The sequence below is a fragment of the Stegodyphus dumicola genome, chromosome 3 (genome assembly GCF_044657685.1).
Source record: "Stegodyphus dumicola isolate Sdum_Otavi_A_Nest chromosome 3, ASM4465768v1".
Lineage (NCBI taxonomy): Eukaryota > Metazoa > Arthropoda > Arachnida > Araneae > Eresidae > Stegodyphus > Stegodyphus dumicola.
The window spans coordinates 41,492,983-41,511,160 of record NC_140770.1 but is presented as its reverse complement, the minus strand read 5'-3'; the positions used below and the strand labels follow the sequence as shown (position 1 = coordinate 41,511,160).

General features: G+C 33.3%; 1 protein-coding gene across 2 annotated transcripts in view; it reads left to right on the top strand.

The window, feature by feature from the left end:
* Nucleotides 1-18,178, top strand: part of LOC118184219 (adenylate cyclase type 8-like) — a 411,974-nt gene that overhangs the window by 335,262 nt on the left and 58,534 nt on the right. For both annotated transcript variants that reach the window (XM_085812799.1, XM_085812800.1), the window contains 2 exons: nucleotides 5,618-5,822; nucleotides 7,434-7,517. In XM_085812799.1, the coding sequence (XP_085668925.1) occupies nucleotides 5,618-5,822; nucleotides 7,434-7,517 (289 nt within the window). The remainder of the gene's footprint in view (nucleotides 1-5,617; nucleotides 5,823-7,433; nucleotides 7,518-18,178) is intronic.

Below are 18,178 nucleotides of genomic sequence, written 5' to 3'. Positions count from 1 at the left end.
CCTATTCTTATTTTCTCAATTTTAATAATTAAAAATGTGTTTTTAATCAAAAATTCGTTAACGTTTTACAAAATATGAAATAGATAAATAGCACATATTCGAATGAAATTGCACTTCTTACACATCCCGAAAATGCCCAAAAGCGTGAATTTACATATTACTACCATTTGTTATCCTTCTTCATTTCTGATGTTTCACATATTTTTAATAATTTTAAAAATATGTGAAATATTTGTATTGTTGTAAATTAGAGTACACATTTTAAAACAATTTATGTGTACATTTTATATTAAAGAGCTTAATAGTTTTATTTTATTTCATTTAAAAAAATTCGTATTTATAAGTTTCTATAACTTCCTAATCGCTGACAAAACTGAAAATATTTCATTCAAAATAGAAACATTTCGATTAATTTTCTGGAAACATTTATCATGAGCGGACTCCCGATAGCTAGCAAGACGTTGTTGTTGCTCGTGCTTATTTGTCTGACGTTGTCAGCCCAAGATTGATGACCACGCAATTCCTCGTGGCAAGGGGGCGATAGATTTTATTTGCCGTTGGCAACAGCCTTGAGCACCTTACAGGTGACAGTGCAATTTAGCTCAGTTCCGCTCCCAATTTTGATGGAGAGCACGCCGTGAGTACGGGTTCTAAGGTCTCCCCCTCCACCAAACCACACGAGAGGACTTTCGGCTCACCACATATTTAGAGTGCCGCCATGCCGCACCGATATTATATATTTACAAACATCCATGCCTTCTTCGGGAATCGAACCCGGGCTCTTCGGCACGGCAGTCAGCGACGCTAACCACTATACCGGTTGGGAGGGTAGCAAGACGTGCTTCCAATTGCACCACTAAGGTTTGCGGTAAGGAAAGAGAAAAATCCTTTACATTATCCCATACTTAAAGGACAACTGTTAGCAGAAGATTCAGTCACCAAATCCACGTCGTGACGATTTATCTATCACCACATTTAGTTCGACTGCCACTTGTACAGTCGTTTAGAATTTCCGGAGTCTGAAATGTGAGAATATCAACTATGTTCTCGCCGGAGTTATAATTCCGGACCTTCCTAACTAGCCGGATGCGCGAAGGCACGCGGTAAGAAAGTAAAAATTTCTTACGTAATTTGATTAAAAAATTGGTATTTTTCGATAGGATAAATTAAAAATAACAATGAAATACCTCGAATTTTAATAAAACTTTTACATCTGCCAAATTATATACATCCCTCACATTTTTCCTTATATAATTTCCTCAAAGGAAAATGTTTTTAGCTGTAAATTGAAATTTTCATTATAACATATTTCTGATGATGTTAGTAAACATATTCCCTAGGTAACACACAACAAAAACTTCGAGATAAATAGAAGTGAAGATTACACACTTGATGGAAGAAAAATAAGCTAACGGATTCTCTTTTGAAATAGCTACTTAATGAATTGCAAAATCTAATGCAGAGGAAATCAAGTGTCATGCCTGCGAATAAAAATTTCGCTTTATGAAGACAGTAAATTGGTAACTAATTAGTCTTGCTCACGATAAAGAAGCAGAAGAAAATTTGAAGGAGATAAGGAAATTTTTAAACCTGGAGGCATTTTTAAATAGAAATTTATTGAGTGGAATGTTTCTTTCAGCTTTACCAGACAAGTTCTCTACTTATAATTAACGGAATTCCATAGAATATTGAACTTCTACTGCACAAATAACTTGAAGATATGTGATATTTTACTGAGGATCTGGAAAGAATGATTAAAAAAAGGCAATTATTTGAAAAAAATTCAAAATAAAATAATCAGGTAGAATGTTATTGAGCTCTAATTAAATATTAAAATAACGACATGAATTTTATTAAGATTTACAAATAACCCTTCACTGTCGATGACAAGAATATTAACAGCGATCAATGGCAAAAATATGATATTTCTCATGTGCGTACATGCAAAACAATATAAAAAAATACAGCATCGTTACTAAAGGACGTTATTTTTAATTCAAGTATTGTTTGGGTATATTCCACCACTTTTATAATTGTTTTTAGTGTCAAACATAAAAGGCTGTTTTCCAAAGCTGAAGTCAAATCTCAAATTACAATATTTTTAAAATATAATCCCAGTAGATCTAACTTCACTTAGCAGATAGTGAGGCACCAGAGAGGACTCAGTTAGTATTTTTTCAGAATTTTTCATCGATATTGTGATAGCTTGTGGGTTTTCAACTTTTATCTAACAGCTAAGTGCGTAGGAACCTCGTGAACAGCTAAGCGAATATTCGCTTCAGTTCAAGAACACACAAGTAAAACTCAAGAAGCATTAATTACCCTTTATTTCTCAAAATAAGAATTGAACAATCGGCTCCTTTCTCAGAGCGTACCGCAAAGCCTCCACTTGGGCTTGAACTCAAGAGTAATAAGAAATTAAACTTAACTAATGCTTAACTAAAAAGCTATAGCCAAAGCTATCAAAATTCTAAGCAGTTGCCCCCTAAATATCACCTAGACTGGCGAAGCTATCAAGGGCCTGAAATACGGCCGAGCGTAGTAATAGCTTAGAAAGAGTGTATCCATAAGGCAAAGGCGCGCTCAGAATCTCTGGCTTTCTTTCTAACGAAGTCCATAATGGTAAAGGGGTGGTGCCCACGTCCTCCGTCACTAAACTAAACTAAACTAAACTAACGAAGTAAGTGGAACTTCGACTTAAATACCGCTGTTACTCATTTGCATTAACCGCGATTCTAAAACCACATTCTGGTAGGAAACTGCAAGCTGAAATTAGGAGGGATAGGAAAGTAGCTTTAACTAAAGATAACTGTTAAAAACTTACGATAAACCTTACAAGCTTTTGAGAACTCATCTCTAGTGTATATAAAAACAATATCCTAAAGCGTCCCTAGAAATAATAATCACAAGAATTTTCAGTCTTGTATATACGATGCCCTTTTACTATTCGTTTTTATCTAATAACAGGCAAGAATAATTGGAGATTATTTTGCAATGAAAGAATTTATTCTGACAATCCGAAACGATTACTGGTATTGACCGAACACCACACATGCAACCTCATCTGCCATTCTGTCAAAACATTGAAACTCTTAAAGCAGAGATTTTGTTGACAAAATCTCTCAGCCGCGGATAAATACTGAGGCTGAGAGGTAACCTAAGCATGCTATATTACCATGGATGATCTCTCTAATCTACCACCATTTTGTAAACAAATCAGTCCGAACAGCGCGTACCCGTGGGTGCGAATGATTACGTCTTTAGTGGTCGGACGATACTGCTGTACGTATACGATACTACTGTACTCTTGTACTGATGATTGCCACTGAGTAATAATATGTTTGTGAATATAGGTTATAAGGTATCTTTCCTGAATTCCTAGCGTGCCTTCGTGGTGTAGTGGTTCTGCACGCTGGGCCGGTATTCCAGAGGTCCGTGGTTCGATTCCCGGCGAAGGCGGTGGCTAATTTTTCATCTTTCCTGCTTCCAAAAAAATACCTAATGTCTACAAGGTTTTCCTTGCTGTATGAAAATAAATAGTTCTTGTGAAACCTTTATGCCTGATTTGCTTAAAATTGCTACGTCTTTTTGTACAGACTTTTCTGCAATGTCAACACGGTATAATAATTAGTAAATTCAATTTCGGTCTGAGAAATCTAACTTCAGCTCGCCTGTAAAACCTTTCCAGTAATGCTTCTGACCATTCAATAATAAAAGAAATATTCGCAGTATGTGATCCGTAACATTAGAAAAGAATATTTTTTGCTCGAAAAGGGAGTTTTTAAACATATGCTACTGTAGTTGTTAGTAACACAGTTTTTCCTCTTTCTCAATAGGCATCTTGATGGATTTTTATGAGAATCAGAGATGAGGGAGATGTTAATAGTATTTTAATTGTTACTCATAATCAGGTGCGTAGCCTGAATTTCCATAAAGGCATGCTGCTGAATATCAAATGTTTCTAAAATTATATTAACAAATGAAAATTAGAATTACATATATTGGAAAGTCAAATATTGTTTTTGCTTCTTAATATGTTGTTTTGTTGTTATATGTTGTGATTTAAAAGAAAACGTGCATATAATCTTTCTTCAGCTAAAAACGACATCGTTCACCCAACTAATCGATCAAGATTCATTTTGACATTCAAGGCCTATTATTCTCCCCGTACTTTTACACAAGCCACGAAAACTACAACAGAAACAAATACGTTTATATTATATTAATGGAATTTCGGCAGAGCCACATCAGAAAGATTATCGAAAACATAGGCGAAGCATACCATGAATTAACAACAAGCACTTAAAAGCATTACTGAAACATATCATACCACCTTGTGCAAATGATTTCATTGGTTCTGAAACTCATTTATGCTGAAATTATTAAAAACTTAGTGGAAACCAGACATCAGTTAGGTTTCAATGAGTCATATTTCATCAACGTAATTGAGTTCATCAATGAACAATTAAATACTGATTAACGTAGATGAACGACATCTTATGAAAAAGGGAAGAGCAATACCTTATATACCCCCCTTTGAAAGGGCGATTGGGGATTAGGGATCCAAATGCCAAATTCTGGTGGTGACGAATTATCGTTCACCACCTTTTAGTTCGAGCGTCACTATAGCGTCAGTAAGTTTTCTTAAAGCAGGTGGTGTTTTTTTTTTTTTTTTTTTTTTTTTTTATTGGTGTATTTAATTATGGCAAAGCACACTAGGGCTATCTGCCTAAGGGGAGGGATGCCTTCGTGGAGGACTTTTTAAGGGAAACTGGCTCGTGTACACGTTACACATGGAGAAAACCACGAAAATACCCATGCAGCCAGCCCGTTCGCGGGATTCGAACCTCGGACCGAACTACCAGTATTCAGCGACTTTACCGCTCGGCCGCTGGTGGGCTCTTGAAGCAGGAGACGTGAAACATATGCAGATACGCAGTGACCTCTCCGGAACTCGAAACTGGACCTCTCGAATAAACGCCGAGTGTGCTACCGTTACACCATGCAGGAATAAAGGGGGAAAATACCTTATAATACTAAATATTATATCATCCAACCCTTAACATTGGATGAATTTCTGATGTCTATCAATGGCATAATCAATTCATCCAATGTTAGGGGTTGTCTGATTACACAATGTTTTTCATTGCACTCATAAATGAAATTCGAATAGAATAATACTTAAGAGGCTGCATTCCATCTGTGACCGAATGTCTCCGAAAATATAATGCAAACTTCTATAGGCAGACATGAACGAATTTACGAAGTGCTAAAAGTAGCCCCGGTTGATTTTAGTTTTTTCATAAGCGAGCAATGAAAGACAGAGTAAATATTATGGTATCATAAAACAAGAAACCGAACCCAATTTTTAAATAGTAGTATATGAACGTAGTTTTCATTGGTGTGGAATATATTTTTTACTGCCTTGAAGTATTTTTAAGCGAAAATGAAGAGTTAAAGTTTATAGTTAGGCAACATAGAACGGCGTTTTATTAAAGTTTATAGTTAGGCAAAATATAGAGCGGCGTAGATCTTTTTTTCTTCTTCGTACATGAAGGTTCTTTCAGAATTATGATTTTTGTATGCTCATCCTTTTTTGTATTATTAAAAATAACAGGTCCCTTGTGACAGTGTCCGTGTTCCCAGCAGTGACTCTTTTTCTGGGAGGCACATTAGCAGCAGTGTGTGCTTCGACGGCTTTAGCTCCTTCCGCAGGTTGGGCTCGAGTTTTAGGGTCAGCACTAGACAATCGAAGACCTCTCCGCAACGCCATTTTCTGTGCCATCGTTGCTGCTATTGTACTAGGAGCTACTGCCAACTTGGTAATGTTTATTCTTATTGTTTCATTGAAGAGTGTTATATTTCTTAAGTTAACATTGGAAAGCTATTATAATTTTAATATGATGATATTATTTTACATTTCCAAGTATTAATTTGTCTTGTAATGCTTAGTAATCAGATAACATTTTTCGACAATATTAGCTTCGATATCAATGAATTCTGGAAGAAAAAATTGGTGAAATGCATGTTTTCCGTAATTAAACTAAACTTACCTGCACTGTGAAGTTAAAAGAGCAAAGTTAAAAGAAAATCACATTGTATTTCATAGTTATTATTAGAAACGCATAGTTGTGACATAAATCTTCGTATATCAAATGAAACAAAATTTCCTAGAGGAAAGTCAGTTTGCATTTGAGTTGCCAATGAAACGCAAATCTTAAAAGTGCTTTTATGAACACCTTACAGCTACTTTATAAAAGCGTTAATACTTCAGGGAAAAGAAATAGAAAGAAAAGATTAATTATTCCTTCAGCTCTATAATGATTAAGATAATCCATAGATATTCTTTCGTTAAATTTTAATCAGTTGGCTAGGAAGATAAATTTCTATCTAATAAGTAACTTAATGGTTTCAAATCGCAATTTGCTCATTTGGTAAACGCACAGCACAATTCTGCACTTCAACTAATAGCGTCCATACAGTCGATTTTCCTTTTTTACTACCATTAATTAATTATACTCAATTAATTTAATGGTAATTAAATTTTAATTAATAATGGCAATTAAATTTGCAACATCAATAAGGACAAAACATACGTTTAACTTTAGTATGTAGATTCGTTACAATAGGAAGAGGAAATCTTTGCAATTTCGGCTATATTTGATGAACAGAAATCTCCATGATCAATATCAAATGTGGTCGTAAAGAGTATCAATAACTTCTGCTGCACGATGACAAAATCAAAGAGACATTGAATGACATTTTGAGATACAATGATGCCCAGATATACGTCTAACTTGGTATACGTCCTGTGGATGCAAAACATTTTGCTTCGTAATGATATATGTTTGGAAAACGACTCGAGTCCGATGAGTCACGACTGCATACGCTATACCAGTACCTCTTACATACAACTATTCGCGCAAACGCAATATAGATTTCCTTAAAGTGACAAATAGTTCAAATCCCACTTAAATACACAGGAATCCTCCCCTCTTTACCTGCTTAAAAATTGCACAGAATATATAAAAGTATACGCAAAAGGCACAGAATAAATAATAAATAAATGAACAAGAATGCAGAACAAACTTTATAAGTTTGAAACAATCATTATTAAATAAATACATACATATTTAAAATATTTATATAAATTTACAGCAGAAGGAATATTATTAACTTTCTTCCAAATTAAAGCGAAGGTCTTTCCAAATTTCTTCATACATAGCTTAAATGTAAACTGCTGATGTCTTCTGTAGAAGGAAACAACTTTGATGAAGATTTTATTGGAATTAATAAACTCTGCTTTTGGTTGATGACCAGTAAATTTCTCTTATGCCTTGGAATATTTTTAGCAATTTAAGTTCTGCATTTATAAGTTAAAGCTTTTATAGGTTAGTTTTCTTGTAATGAATGTTCTGTTTTGCTTTTGATAGTTCTCATGTGAAAGACTGGTAGGGAAAGGAAACCATAATGAGACTTCTGGGGAGCCTGGTGAAGGGCAGTGCACTCATCCTCAAGTAAGTTTAGATGCACAAGGAATTAAATTCAATATTACCATTTACTGGTTTAGAGAATAAAATTAAAATTTTCGCCTTTTCCATTTTGAATCACAATATTTATCTTTAGTCTGCTGTAGAACATAAATGTCTTTTGAAAATGCTATTTATAAAAGAAAGTTTAAAAGACCATATTTTATTTTTTCGAAACATTCTGCTTACTAAGCGTAAGTTCTAAGCAGGTTTGTTACTAGTTAGATAGATGATAGATCGAAAGAATGATATATTTAACATGTGCGACATCCTTCTGAAATACCTTACTCTCATGTGAAGACAGAAAAAGAACAGGCAAATACTAAGATGTGGTGAAATACTTTAAAAATCTATTTAACAAGAACGAAATATTTATATACTTAATGAACAGATGAACAACTCAACTGAATAAGCATTTATGGAGTATGTCTTTTTTGCTCTAGATTCTTAATACAATAATAATTGCATGCAGTGTTACCAAAGCGTTCAAGTGTACCAAAGCATTTTACGTAAATAAATAAAAAGCATAATTTTTAAATTAACAGCATCATAATAGGAGAATACACTAATTGGACTACTTGACATGACTAAATATTTAAATAGCGCGTATTAACATCGGCTAGCAAAATGGCTGAAGCCGAAATATTCACTGGCAGAGCTGAGCGATGGAATGTAAACTGTAGGCTTAACTGCCAAGCGCTCTATATCTAAAACATTCAAAATCCATGACTTAAATTCATATCAAAATAATTTACATCCTGGTGAGGCTTAAGGAAAGGAGAAAATATAATGGAGGTTTGAATCATAATAATTGATTAATTAACATAAAATACTTTATACCTTACTGAAAATGAAATATAAGTTGAGATTTTAACTATGTTCTTTAGAACCGAGTGTTACGTAGAAAAAAAAAATTTTTACTATTTACATTTAACTATCTTTTAAGCTGACTACTTGGTGCCGCGACAAAAAAAAATTTTAAATTACGCAAATCAAAGAAAAATCAAATTCATAATAATCAAAGATCAATCGAATAAACAATCGTATATCCTATCTTATCAATCGTACAGTGGTATTGGTTTAGTACAATAGGGCGCATTGTGAAGCCCACTAGGGAAAAATCAATAACACCAATTCAATAAAACTCCATATTTCTTAAAAGCCTCCCGTCTCAAACAAATGGAGGAACATGACAGACCACTGTAAATTAACACACAAAATAAAACAAGTGCAATTAAAAGTTCTAAATCAAACACATTTATTAAATTCTTGAATATATATTATTAGTAAATACTTGGGTAACTGATCAGTATCCCCTACCACATATTTTTACTATGAAAATATCGCATCTGTTACACAAAATTTCAGCTTACACTAATTAAAATTTTTAATTAATAATTAACATTTTTTCACAAATTAAGAAGGTGTAACACATTTTAATTCTCCAACTAAATGGTTCTCATTAATTAAAGGTGAACATTTTCTGACTCACAAACTCAGTAGGTGAAACAAATTTTAAACATCCCAAAACTGGCCATCACTTGAAATAATAAATTACTTCTTAATTTTACTAACTGTAATATCTAATTTATATAAGTAATAACAATATAAACACGCAAATAAATCATTATTAACTATTCCACTATGGCATTAGCGAATACTAAGAGAGAGAGAAAATAATCTTAAAATTTCACTCATATATACTTCGGAATACACAACCTTGAGGGGAGTGTCCAGTTTTCCTAGTTACGGAGGAAATCTTCTTCCTTGAGCCAACAATTTGATTACAGTTTAACTAACACTCTCGAGCTCAAGTCCATTCTGTACAAGAATATCTGGAAACGGGATGAAGTCCTTTTTGTAAAACTCAACAGCCAGATCAGGGAAAAGTTCGTTCCTCAGGATCATATTTCTGTGTGGAACGTCTATGTGTCAGGTGCCATATAGTAATAACAAATACTTCTACCCGCGAATGTTTATGAGTCTAGAACCACTGGTGCCGGATTCTAATGACATATACTTCTGTTTGAAACTTCCAAGTGTCAGACATAGTCACTTCGGGAATGTCAAATTTTCGGTTTTCGGTAAAGTTATCTGGAGATTCGGGTGAAGAGGGAAAATCTGTAGTAAATTGCTCTTTACATCTATTACAAAATTTTTAATCATCTCGCAAAAAAAACGCCTCTTCTGGAGAAAAGAAAACGCAGCTCAAACCCTCTTTTTTCATATTTTCCAAAGCAAACTGGAACTTCAGCGCGAGCAGTCAGACAGCTCTTTCCACCCATGGAAAACGTCAGAGACATGATTCAGACGCTGGACCTACCTCCAGATCCTTTGCCAATTATGCCGAAATTTAACCGCAAGGAGCCCGCGACGAGCTGGGACCGGTCACCGCTGTCAGTGCCACGGAGATCACCAATATTAACCGTAACCGCGTTCGCCCCCCAAGGGGTCGCCGGGTAACGCTCCTCTCAAAAACTGGGCCAAATCTCGCAAAAATCCCCCCTTCTTCTCCCTTGCAACGGCTTAAGACAACTCGGTTGACACTCACCAAGAAACGCCTCAAAATCACTATTGGCTCAAACAACACTAAAATTAAAAATTTAACCAATCTTAAGGAAACTTGGACTCCCTCTAGCCAACTAGGAAGAAGGTAATAAATAGCCTCTAAAATTCTCAGAAATTCAGAACTTTCTACAAGATGACAGACCCTTCCTTTTTCACGCAACAGAAAAATGTTTCCCACCTATAACTCAGTCAAAAATCGCCGCCCCTTAGAACTATTCGCCTCTGAACGAGCAAAACACGTGTTTTCAACTCCCGCGAAAGAGGAAAATGAAGCAGGGCAGTCTGACCCTTAACTTCCAAAAGAAGCCGACTCGTGAGAAACGGAAAAACACCCGCGCCCTTTTAACTGTAACACATATTCTGCCAAACTTAAAATAGCTTTGCCGTAAAGTTTAACAATATTAAATATTATACATTAATTTTAAATAAGCTCAATACAAATTCATTAAACACAGTAAAATAATACGCAATAATTATACATAACAAAAAATACATAAGAATTTTCCATAACACGAGGGCTTTATTGGTTTCAAACACACTTCATAGGTACTTTGAATCTCTGTGTAAAAAGCAGGTTCACATTTTGCATAAGCTATATTATTTACAAAAGTCCAACATTTAATTTCCTTTGGTACAGAAAATTTGGTTCTTTCTTATTAAAGCAACGGTAGATAAGCTTTTGGCGACATTTGAGATTTGCATGTTAAAGACTGGGAGACTTAATATAAGGGCCGTTTTAACAAGGAAGAGTTTAAAGGATTTGATGATGTTTATGTCTTTTAATATTATCTCTTGTTACAAAAATTAGTATACATTCTTGGTGAAATGAGTCTCGGTAAATCTGTGTAAACTCCACTAAACATAACAAATTGAGCGTTAGAAAAATTCCGCGAAAAGAATTTCTCGCGCAAATTTCTCTCTTAACTCGTTTACTGTCACGATAAGTTTTAAGATTTCAGTCTCTAAAGCCAATTTGATTTAACATTATTCAAAACTCTAATTATAATATATTTGAAATTTAAAAAAAATGGATTGAAAGAACTTATTTATTTGCAGACTGTCCCATTCGCCGGAAAAAAAAAGAAAAAGAAAAAAAGCAGAGGATTGTTGTACCATGTTGAATTTGTATCCAAGCTATAAAACACCAACAATGCTTTATTTCTGTCCAGTCTTGAAATAGAAACCAGTCTTTTTTGTGCAAGATTGTTGTAAAAAAATCACCTAGCTCCTTCCCTGCTCCCAAAAAAATAACTAAAAATATTTTCTTCTTTATTTTTTCTTTGAATAAACAATAATTGAAAGTTATAAATGCTTTACGTTCCCGTTCATTTATTGATACATTTCCAGTTCTAAGCCAGCCTTTTCTTTGTCTTTCCTAGAGGGCTGCCTTCCCTTGATGCAGTTTTCCCTCAATATGAACGGAATTACACGAAACTGACACGAGTTACATCGCAATCTGTGTCCTGAACAACACTTATATCTTTTAAGATACCGCCTTTTTTAGAATTTCTGAAAACTAAATTGTTTCTCAAATGAAAGAGAAAATGACTCATTTTTAAACTTACTTCTTTTCGACAATTATAAATTCCGTTAATCGTTGTATGAAATAGTTGATATTTGGTACATGAAAAAATATTCCTGCTTCAAATTGTTTACAAATAATAAAGTAGAAATTTATTGTAAAATTTAAATAGACGTAAAAAGTAGTTTCATTTACAAAAATTTTTCATACAAAAAAGCTCAGCTCAAATGTAAAAATTTCCTTTGTCCTTTGTGATGCATTTACTCTTTTAATTAAAAAGAGAAAATACCTGTCGGCGCAAAAGTTTATTATTGTTTAGTAGTTAATTTTAAATTGTCACAAAACAATTTAAGTGCTGACTTAAAATAATATTTTAGTGAGTATTCATTTTAAGTTATGTGATATGGAAGCAGTTAATTACATTTTACCTAAAACTGCCAGTTTTTACGATCTCTCCAAAACGGCGCTGCTTTATCCGCTTAAATTGCAGCGTCATAACATAAAAAAGTTTTAAATTTAGCACGATTACTTTCACAGTTCATCGTAAAGTGTTTTAATTTTTTATTCCACCCTATATACTTTTTCACCATTTCTGCTTAATTTCACTATAAAGTTTCAGTTTAAATAACAAAATCGTTAATTTAAAATCGCTTAGCTAGCTGATTAAGCTTTAATTATCAAGAAATCATACTTTTAGGATATAACAATTTCTCTTATTTTGTTGAGAGATTTTTCTCCATCTGATAGAGAGCATTAGCGAAAACTGCTGAATAATTTCCTTTTAAAAAAGGTATTTTAATAAAATGTGACACTCTGATATTCGATGAGACGGCAACTATTTTCGTTTTGATAAATAGGGGATTGAGCAAATAACGTTCTTCATCATAACGTAGCTACTAATGCCATCTGTCGAATCGTAAGTAAATTATTGTTTCACACAAATGTGAAATGCAGAAACATTTCTCTGCAATTATGCTTTTCGTAATAAAAATTATTTCAGCTGTTTCGAAAAAGGATTAAAATCAGTTCGCTATCGAGTTGATTTTACTTTAATAAAATGTTTTTGGCTGATACCAAATACTAATTAGTTAGATATTAGTTTAAACATTCTTCTAAAATAAATTTAAAACATTGAAACTAATCTAATGTAACATGTTTTCTTCCTGAAATCTTTAATTTCCATTATTTTAGTACCATCAAAAATTGTTCGATTTTTATTTAAGTCGATACTGATAAACATTTATTTGAATTCAGCAATTTTTCTCAATTAAATAAATATTAAAGTAAATAAAAACATATAAAAAAGAAAAATAAAGGATCTTTTCGTCAGAAGCATTCAAAGAAAAATAAAATTTTAGATATTTTAGTAGCATACATACATTTTATTCCAAATTGTAGTTTCAAGAGTTTTATGGGTATAAATATTCTTTTTTAACACCGTGATGTCTTATTGTTATTTTGGCAGTCTGTCTTTGCGAATGCAATCTTCGGGAAAAGTAGGAAATGAAGTTTTATGAAGAAAATTCCGAATAATAAAAGTAAAATACTTACATTCTTCTTCAACTTTTTCTGTATTTTTCGCGCTGTGCAAACCTTGGCAGTAGCGGCTATGAGGAAAACGCATCTCCTCGTCATTATCTTTAAAACAATTTCAGCAGATTTCGGTATTCCTGGAGAACTTTTATTGTGATATCTTCCATTACTCGCAAATTCCATAAGCTCATATTTTAAAATTAATTTTAAAGCAAAAAATATCGCTATTTATTTATAAAAATCGTTGAAACTTGGAAGACAACAAAAAAGAACGCATACGAGAATGGCGGGATTGCTTAACTGAAGAACTGTTGTGAGCGTGGTTGCTGGAAAATGTTATATAGAAAAAATTTTTGTTTTTAATACTTTTAACTTTTTAAAACTTTAAACTGAAACTAATTCATGGTGCCGGACAAAAGTAACAAAAAAAACCAAAAAATCAAATAATTCAAAACATTCAAAATCTAAATCTAATTCATAATATTCATAAGATGAATCGAATAAACAATCGTATAGTGGTAGTACAATCTAACTTTTAGGTTTGCGTTGTGAGTAACCTAAGTAAAAGGAAATATCAATAACTCCAAATTCAATTAAACTCCATGTTTCTTAAAAGCCTCCCGGCTCAAACAAATGGAGGGACATGACAGACCACAGTAAAATATACACAACAAAAATACACAAATGCAATTAAATTTTAAACACACATTTATTAAATTCTTGACTATTTTATATAATTAAATAATGGATAACTGATCAGTATCCTACCACATATTTTCTAAGTCAAAATAACACATAATATTACACCAAATTACAGCTTACATTAATTAAGATTAACATTGTTTTTTTTTTCAAATTAATTAGGTGTAACAAAATTTAATCCTCCAAATAACAGGTTCTTATTAATTAGGAAGTAACGTTTTTCTAGCTCACAAAATTCAATAGGTGAAACAAATTTTAATCCTCCCAAAACTGGCATTCACTTGAAATTATATATAACTTCTCAATTATTCTAACTGTAATATTTAATTTATATAAGTTATAACAATATACTGGTAGATAAATCACTATTAACTGTTCTGCATTCGGGAAAACTAAGAAAGAGAAGAGAGAGAATATATACTTAAAAAAAATTTCACTCACAGATGGAAAACAGTTTTTCCTGATTAGCCAGATCCTTAGTGTCCAATCCACATGGAAATGAGCCAAGCCCATTTTTCTTTACTGCCCATTAGGTGGGAACCAATAGTCCAATTTAGAAGGATCTTTTATCTGTCCATTAGGTGGGAACCAATAGTCCAGTTCAGAAGGATCTTTTTTCAATTCAATAACAGGTGATACCAGTTTATACACCAGTTTTTTTAGCACAATCACGTGCATCATCGAAGCGTCGAGGCAACATTTATGCTGAATGTTTCGGAAAAAGGCTCTTGGAGATTAACCGGCCATTCAGGTGAAGAGAGAAAACCTGTGCTAAATTTTCTTGGTAGATTTTTCTCTATACATCTCAATCAGCTCTCAGTAAAAATGCTCTTTGCAGCTCGCACACAGTTCTCCATACATCACGCAGGAAAATGTTCCTTGCATCTCGCACAAAACTTTTAAATATCCCGCAGAAAAGAAAACGGTACCCAGTCCCTCTTGCACAGGAAGCCCGCAGCAGAGCAAAGCGTCCCACGATCTTTCTTTCTCTTTCACATCGCGGCTGCTCAAAATTCACTCAAATCAAACTCCGCTACAACCATCACCGCAGCCCGCTTGTACAAGTCGCTCGCCCCGCAAAACTTTCTGCTTCTCCTTTTCCTTTTCGCTCAAAAATCTGAATCAGAATGATCTCTAGCCTGGTCTCTTGCCTTTGTTACAATTCCAACTGAAGAATAATGAGTTAAATAAAACCTTAAGAGCTTAAGAATACTTTTTTTCCAGATCAAAATACACATGAATACAAATAAAAATATTAGAATAATAATAACTTGAAACACATATTAATAATTGAAATTCGCGACATAACAAAAATGATTATGAGAATGGTTGCCAGATTTTGGCACATTCTGAAAATTTGTGAGCTTCTGCTAAGGTGGTTACGTTTACACGTATGTACCTTATTTTTTTAAGAAAATTTCGATATGGATTATGCAGTTCAGCGGTTGTCAAATGAAGATAAATTAATTGTTTCAAAACAAAAGGTATCATCTGTACTGAAAGCAGCAGCCGAGGGGTAAAGTCGTTGAAACTCATTATTCGGTTCGAATCCCAATGAACGAGTTGGTTGCATAAGCGTTTTCGAGGTTTTCCTCATGTGTATACAAACCTTTTTTCCTTGAAAAGTTATTTACGAATGCGCCCCTTCCCTTTGAGTGTTTTGCCGCAATCAAATAAACCGTACTGAAGCTGCAAAATGCTGTTGTATATATTGTTAGATTTGCCATTTCTATCTCTAGTTAAATTTCGCAGCACACTTATTTTTAGCGCTAAGAGACGCCCTGTTAATAGAAGAGTGCCAAAAACTTCTGTAGATGCAAAGTATGCCTTATCGTTTCATCTGGCTGTATGTCCTAAGACCTCCTATTTCAGTTGTTTCTTTGAATTAATCGATAAGTTTTGCTGCTCCTTCTTCTAGGTTTAAGAGCGCTGTGCTGCAAAATCTATAAACCAACGATACATATTGGAGAAAAGTCTTTTGTTTTATATAAAAGAGCAGTTCTTTGCATTCGAAATGATTTTGCACTTAGACTTGGTGTTTCCGTTTACCACGCACTGCATCCATTTATTAATAATATTGTTTCTAACACTCATAAATTTCTGTGGTTTTTCTGTAGAATGGTTTCCCTCTGCTGAAAAACCCCAATAAAATAATTTTAACACTGTCAGTGGACCCTTTTCTGTTTACTGAGAATCTTTATAGTTGAAGATGTAAAACTCGAAAAAATACGAGTACAAAGCTTCAGTTTCTAAACATTTTCGTGAAGAGGATGTGCAATAAAGGTACACTCAACTGTGACAGCATTTAATACTCAGATGACTCAGTCTACATGTATTTTCTACTTTGCCCCACACAATTTGTTTAAATGTAAAATGTCACCTCAAAACAATCTACAAATTTCAAAGAATGATAAACGTATTAATAATTATTTCAAAAGGTATCACATTAGTAATATCTGTCGTTTTAAGAAACTTTGTTTCAAATAAAAAAGCGAAAGCAATCGTGGTTCTATTTGTCTAGGTAATAACCGAAATAAATATACTTCATGAACTAATCGAATGAAAAGTATTAACAATAATCACAGCGCTGCTGTAAGATATTGTTGTAAAATGAGACAAACAATTATTACATTTAAAGAAATTCAGTAACGTGTTGAAGTTTCTTAGAATTGTAGCTTGAATCAAACGTTTCATTACAAGAGCAAAAATCCTTCTTGCAATCCTTCCGTGTCCCATTAAGTGCTTCTGAAATTCAAATACGCTGAAATATTTTGTATTCGCAAAGCTCGGTTAGATTTCTTCACTCTTGAAATTAGGGCACATCAATCTGACATGTCTGTATCTTCGTAATCTCCTTTATTCAGCTTAGCACGGTTTCTTGATGAAAACCAGTTCGAACTTAAGCAAATTGGGACGAAGTCCGATTTAAAGATTTACGTCAAATTTCGAATTTATATCCAAATATCATACCTTGTATTATTCGCGTACGCTGTTACACGAGGGTTACATCTGACATTCGTTTCCAATATTCCTGTAAATAAACTGATTTTGGCTCTCCGGCATTTTATCTCAAGAAGAGAGAACCGTCGCACTTTTCGAACAACGCGAAAACATTTAAACTTTTACATCATAATTAAAGCAGCAGACTTCCAATATTTTCTAGGAACCGAAGGCTTGGCTTCGAAATTTGCTATGGAGCTTGCGTGGAGAAGGATTCCGCAAAAGCGTTATGAAAAGCATTAAACAGTTCTTAAGAAAGATCTTTAGCAGAGCTTAACTGAAATTTGAAGAATTTATGACTGTTCTCATGGATGTCGAAAATATACGAGTAATAAACAGACGACCTTTGACTTATGATTATTATGATTTATATAAAATTCAGCCGCTTGTACCAGCTCATTTTCTATAGATCGGGCATTAAACTAAATATCCATATAACTTTGCAGAGGTTCTGAATATTTCTCCAACAAAGTGAAAATCTAATGAAACGAAAGAAATGTCAGACAAAACTTATGGAACATATTTTAAAAAAATAGAAATATCTGCATCTTCGTGGTTTAAGAAATGCTCATTTCTTCGGTACCCCTAAAACTAAGAAATTTCATGAAGTTAGTGATACAATTTTACTAGAAAGAGCAATTAAATTAGAGTTCCTATGGTATTTGGGTCACATAATTCAAGTCCTGAAAGAACATGATTCTGTACGATCATGTTTAGCGCAAACTAAAAACGAAGATTTGAAGGGACCTGTACAATCAAAATAATCCCTTGAATTTCAGACTAAGAAATGAATATAATCAGCAAATGTTATTCAATATTCATATATTTCATATTTCATCCATACATTTCAATATTCATACATTTCATATATTCATATATTTATGTAACTTTTATTTAATTACTTGTATTATTGCTTATAATTTACTACTTGTAATTTGATTCAATACTGAGTAACTTTTGAATTTTACGCTATTAATTATGTTTGATTATTTTTGTAGAGTTTTTTTTTAATGCTTACATTAGGTAATTGTACCACCTATCATTGTATCACCTTACATGATGTGTAAGTTACATTTTTAATTTTGAATTATTTTTGTATGATGAGATAGTGATAACTTTTATAAGATCATCTGGTGAGGGACGTTGCAAAAACCCTCAATACGTTAAGAAAAAGTTAACATTTAATCCCGTCAGAAGACGCTCTTCTGTTTACCGAGAATCTTGTTTGTTGATGATGTGGCGCTGATGTGAAAAGATATGTGCATCACAGTGTATTCCCGTGCATTCAATTAAAGGTTTTATTACTTCTAGAATGTTATCTTCT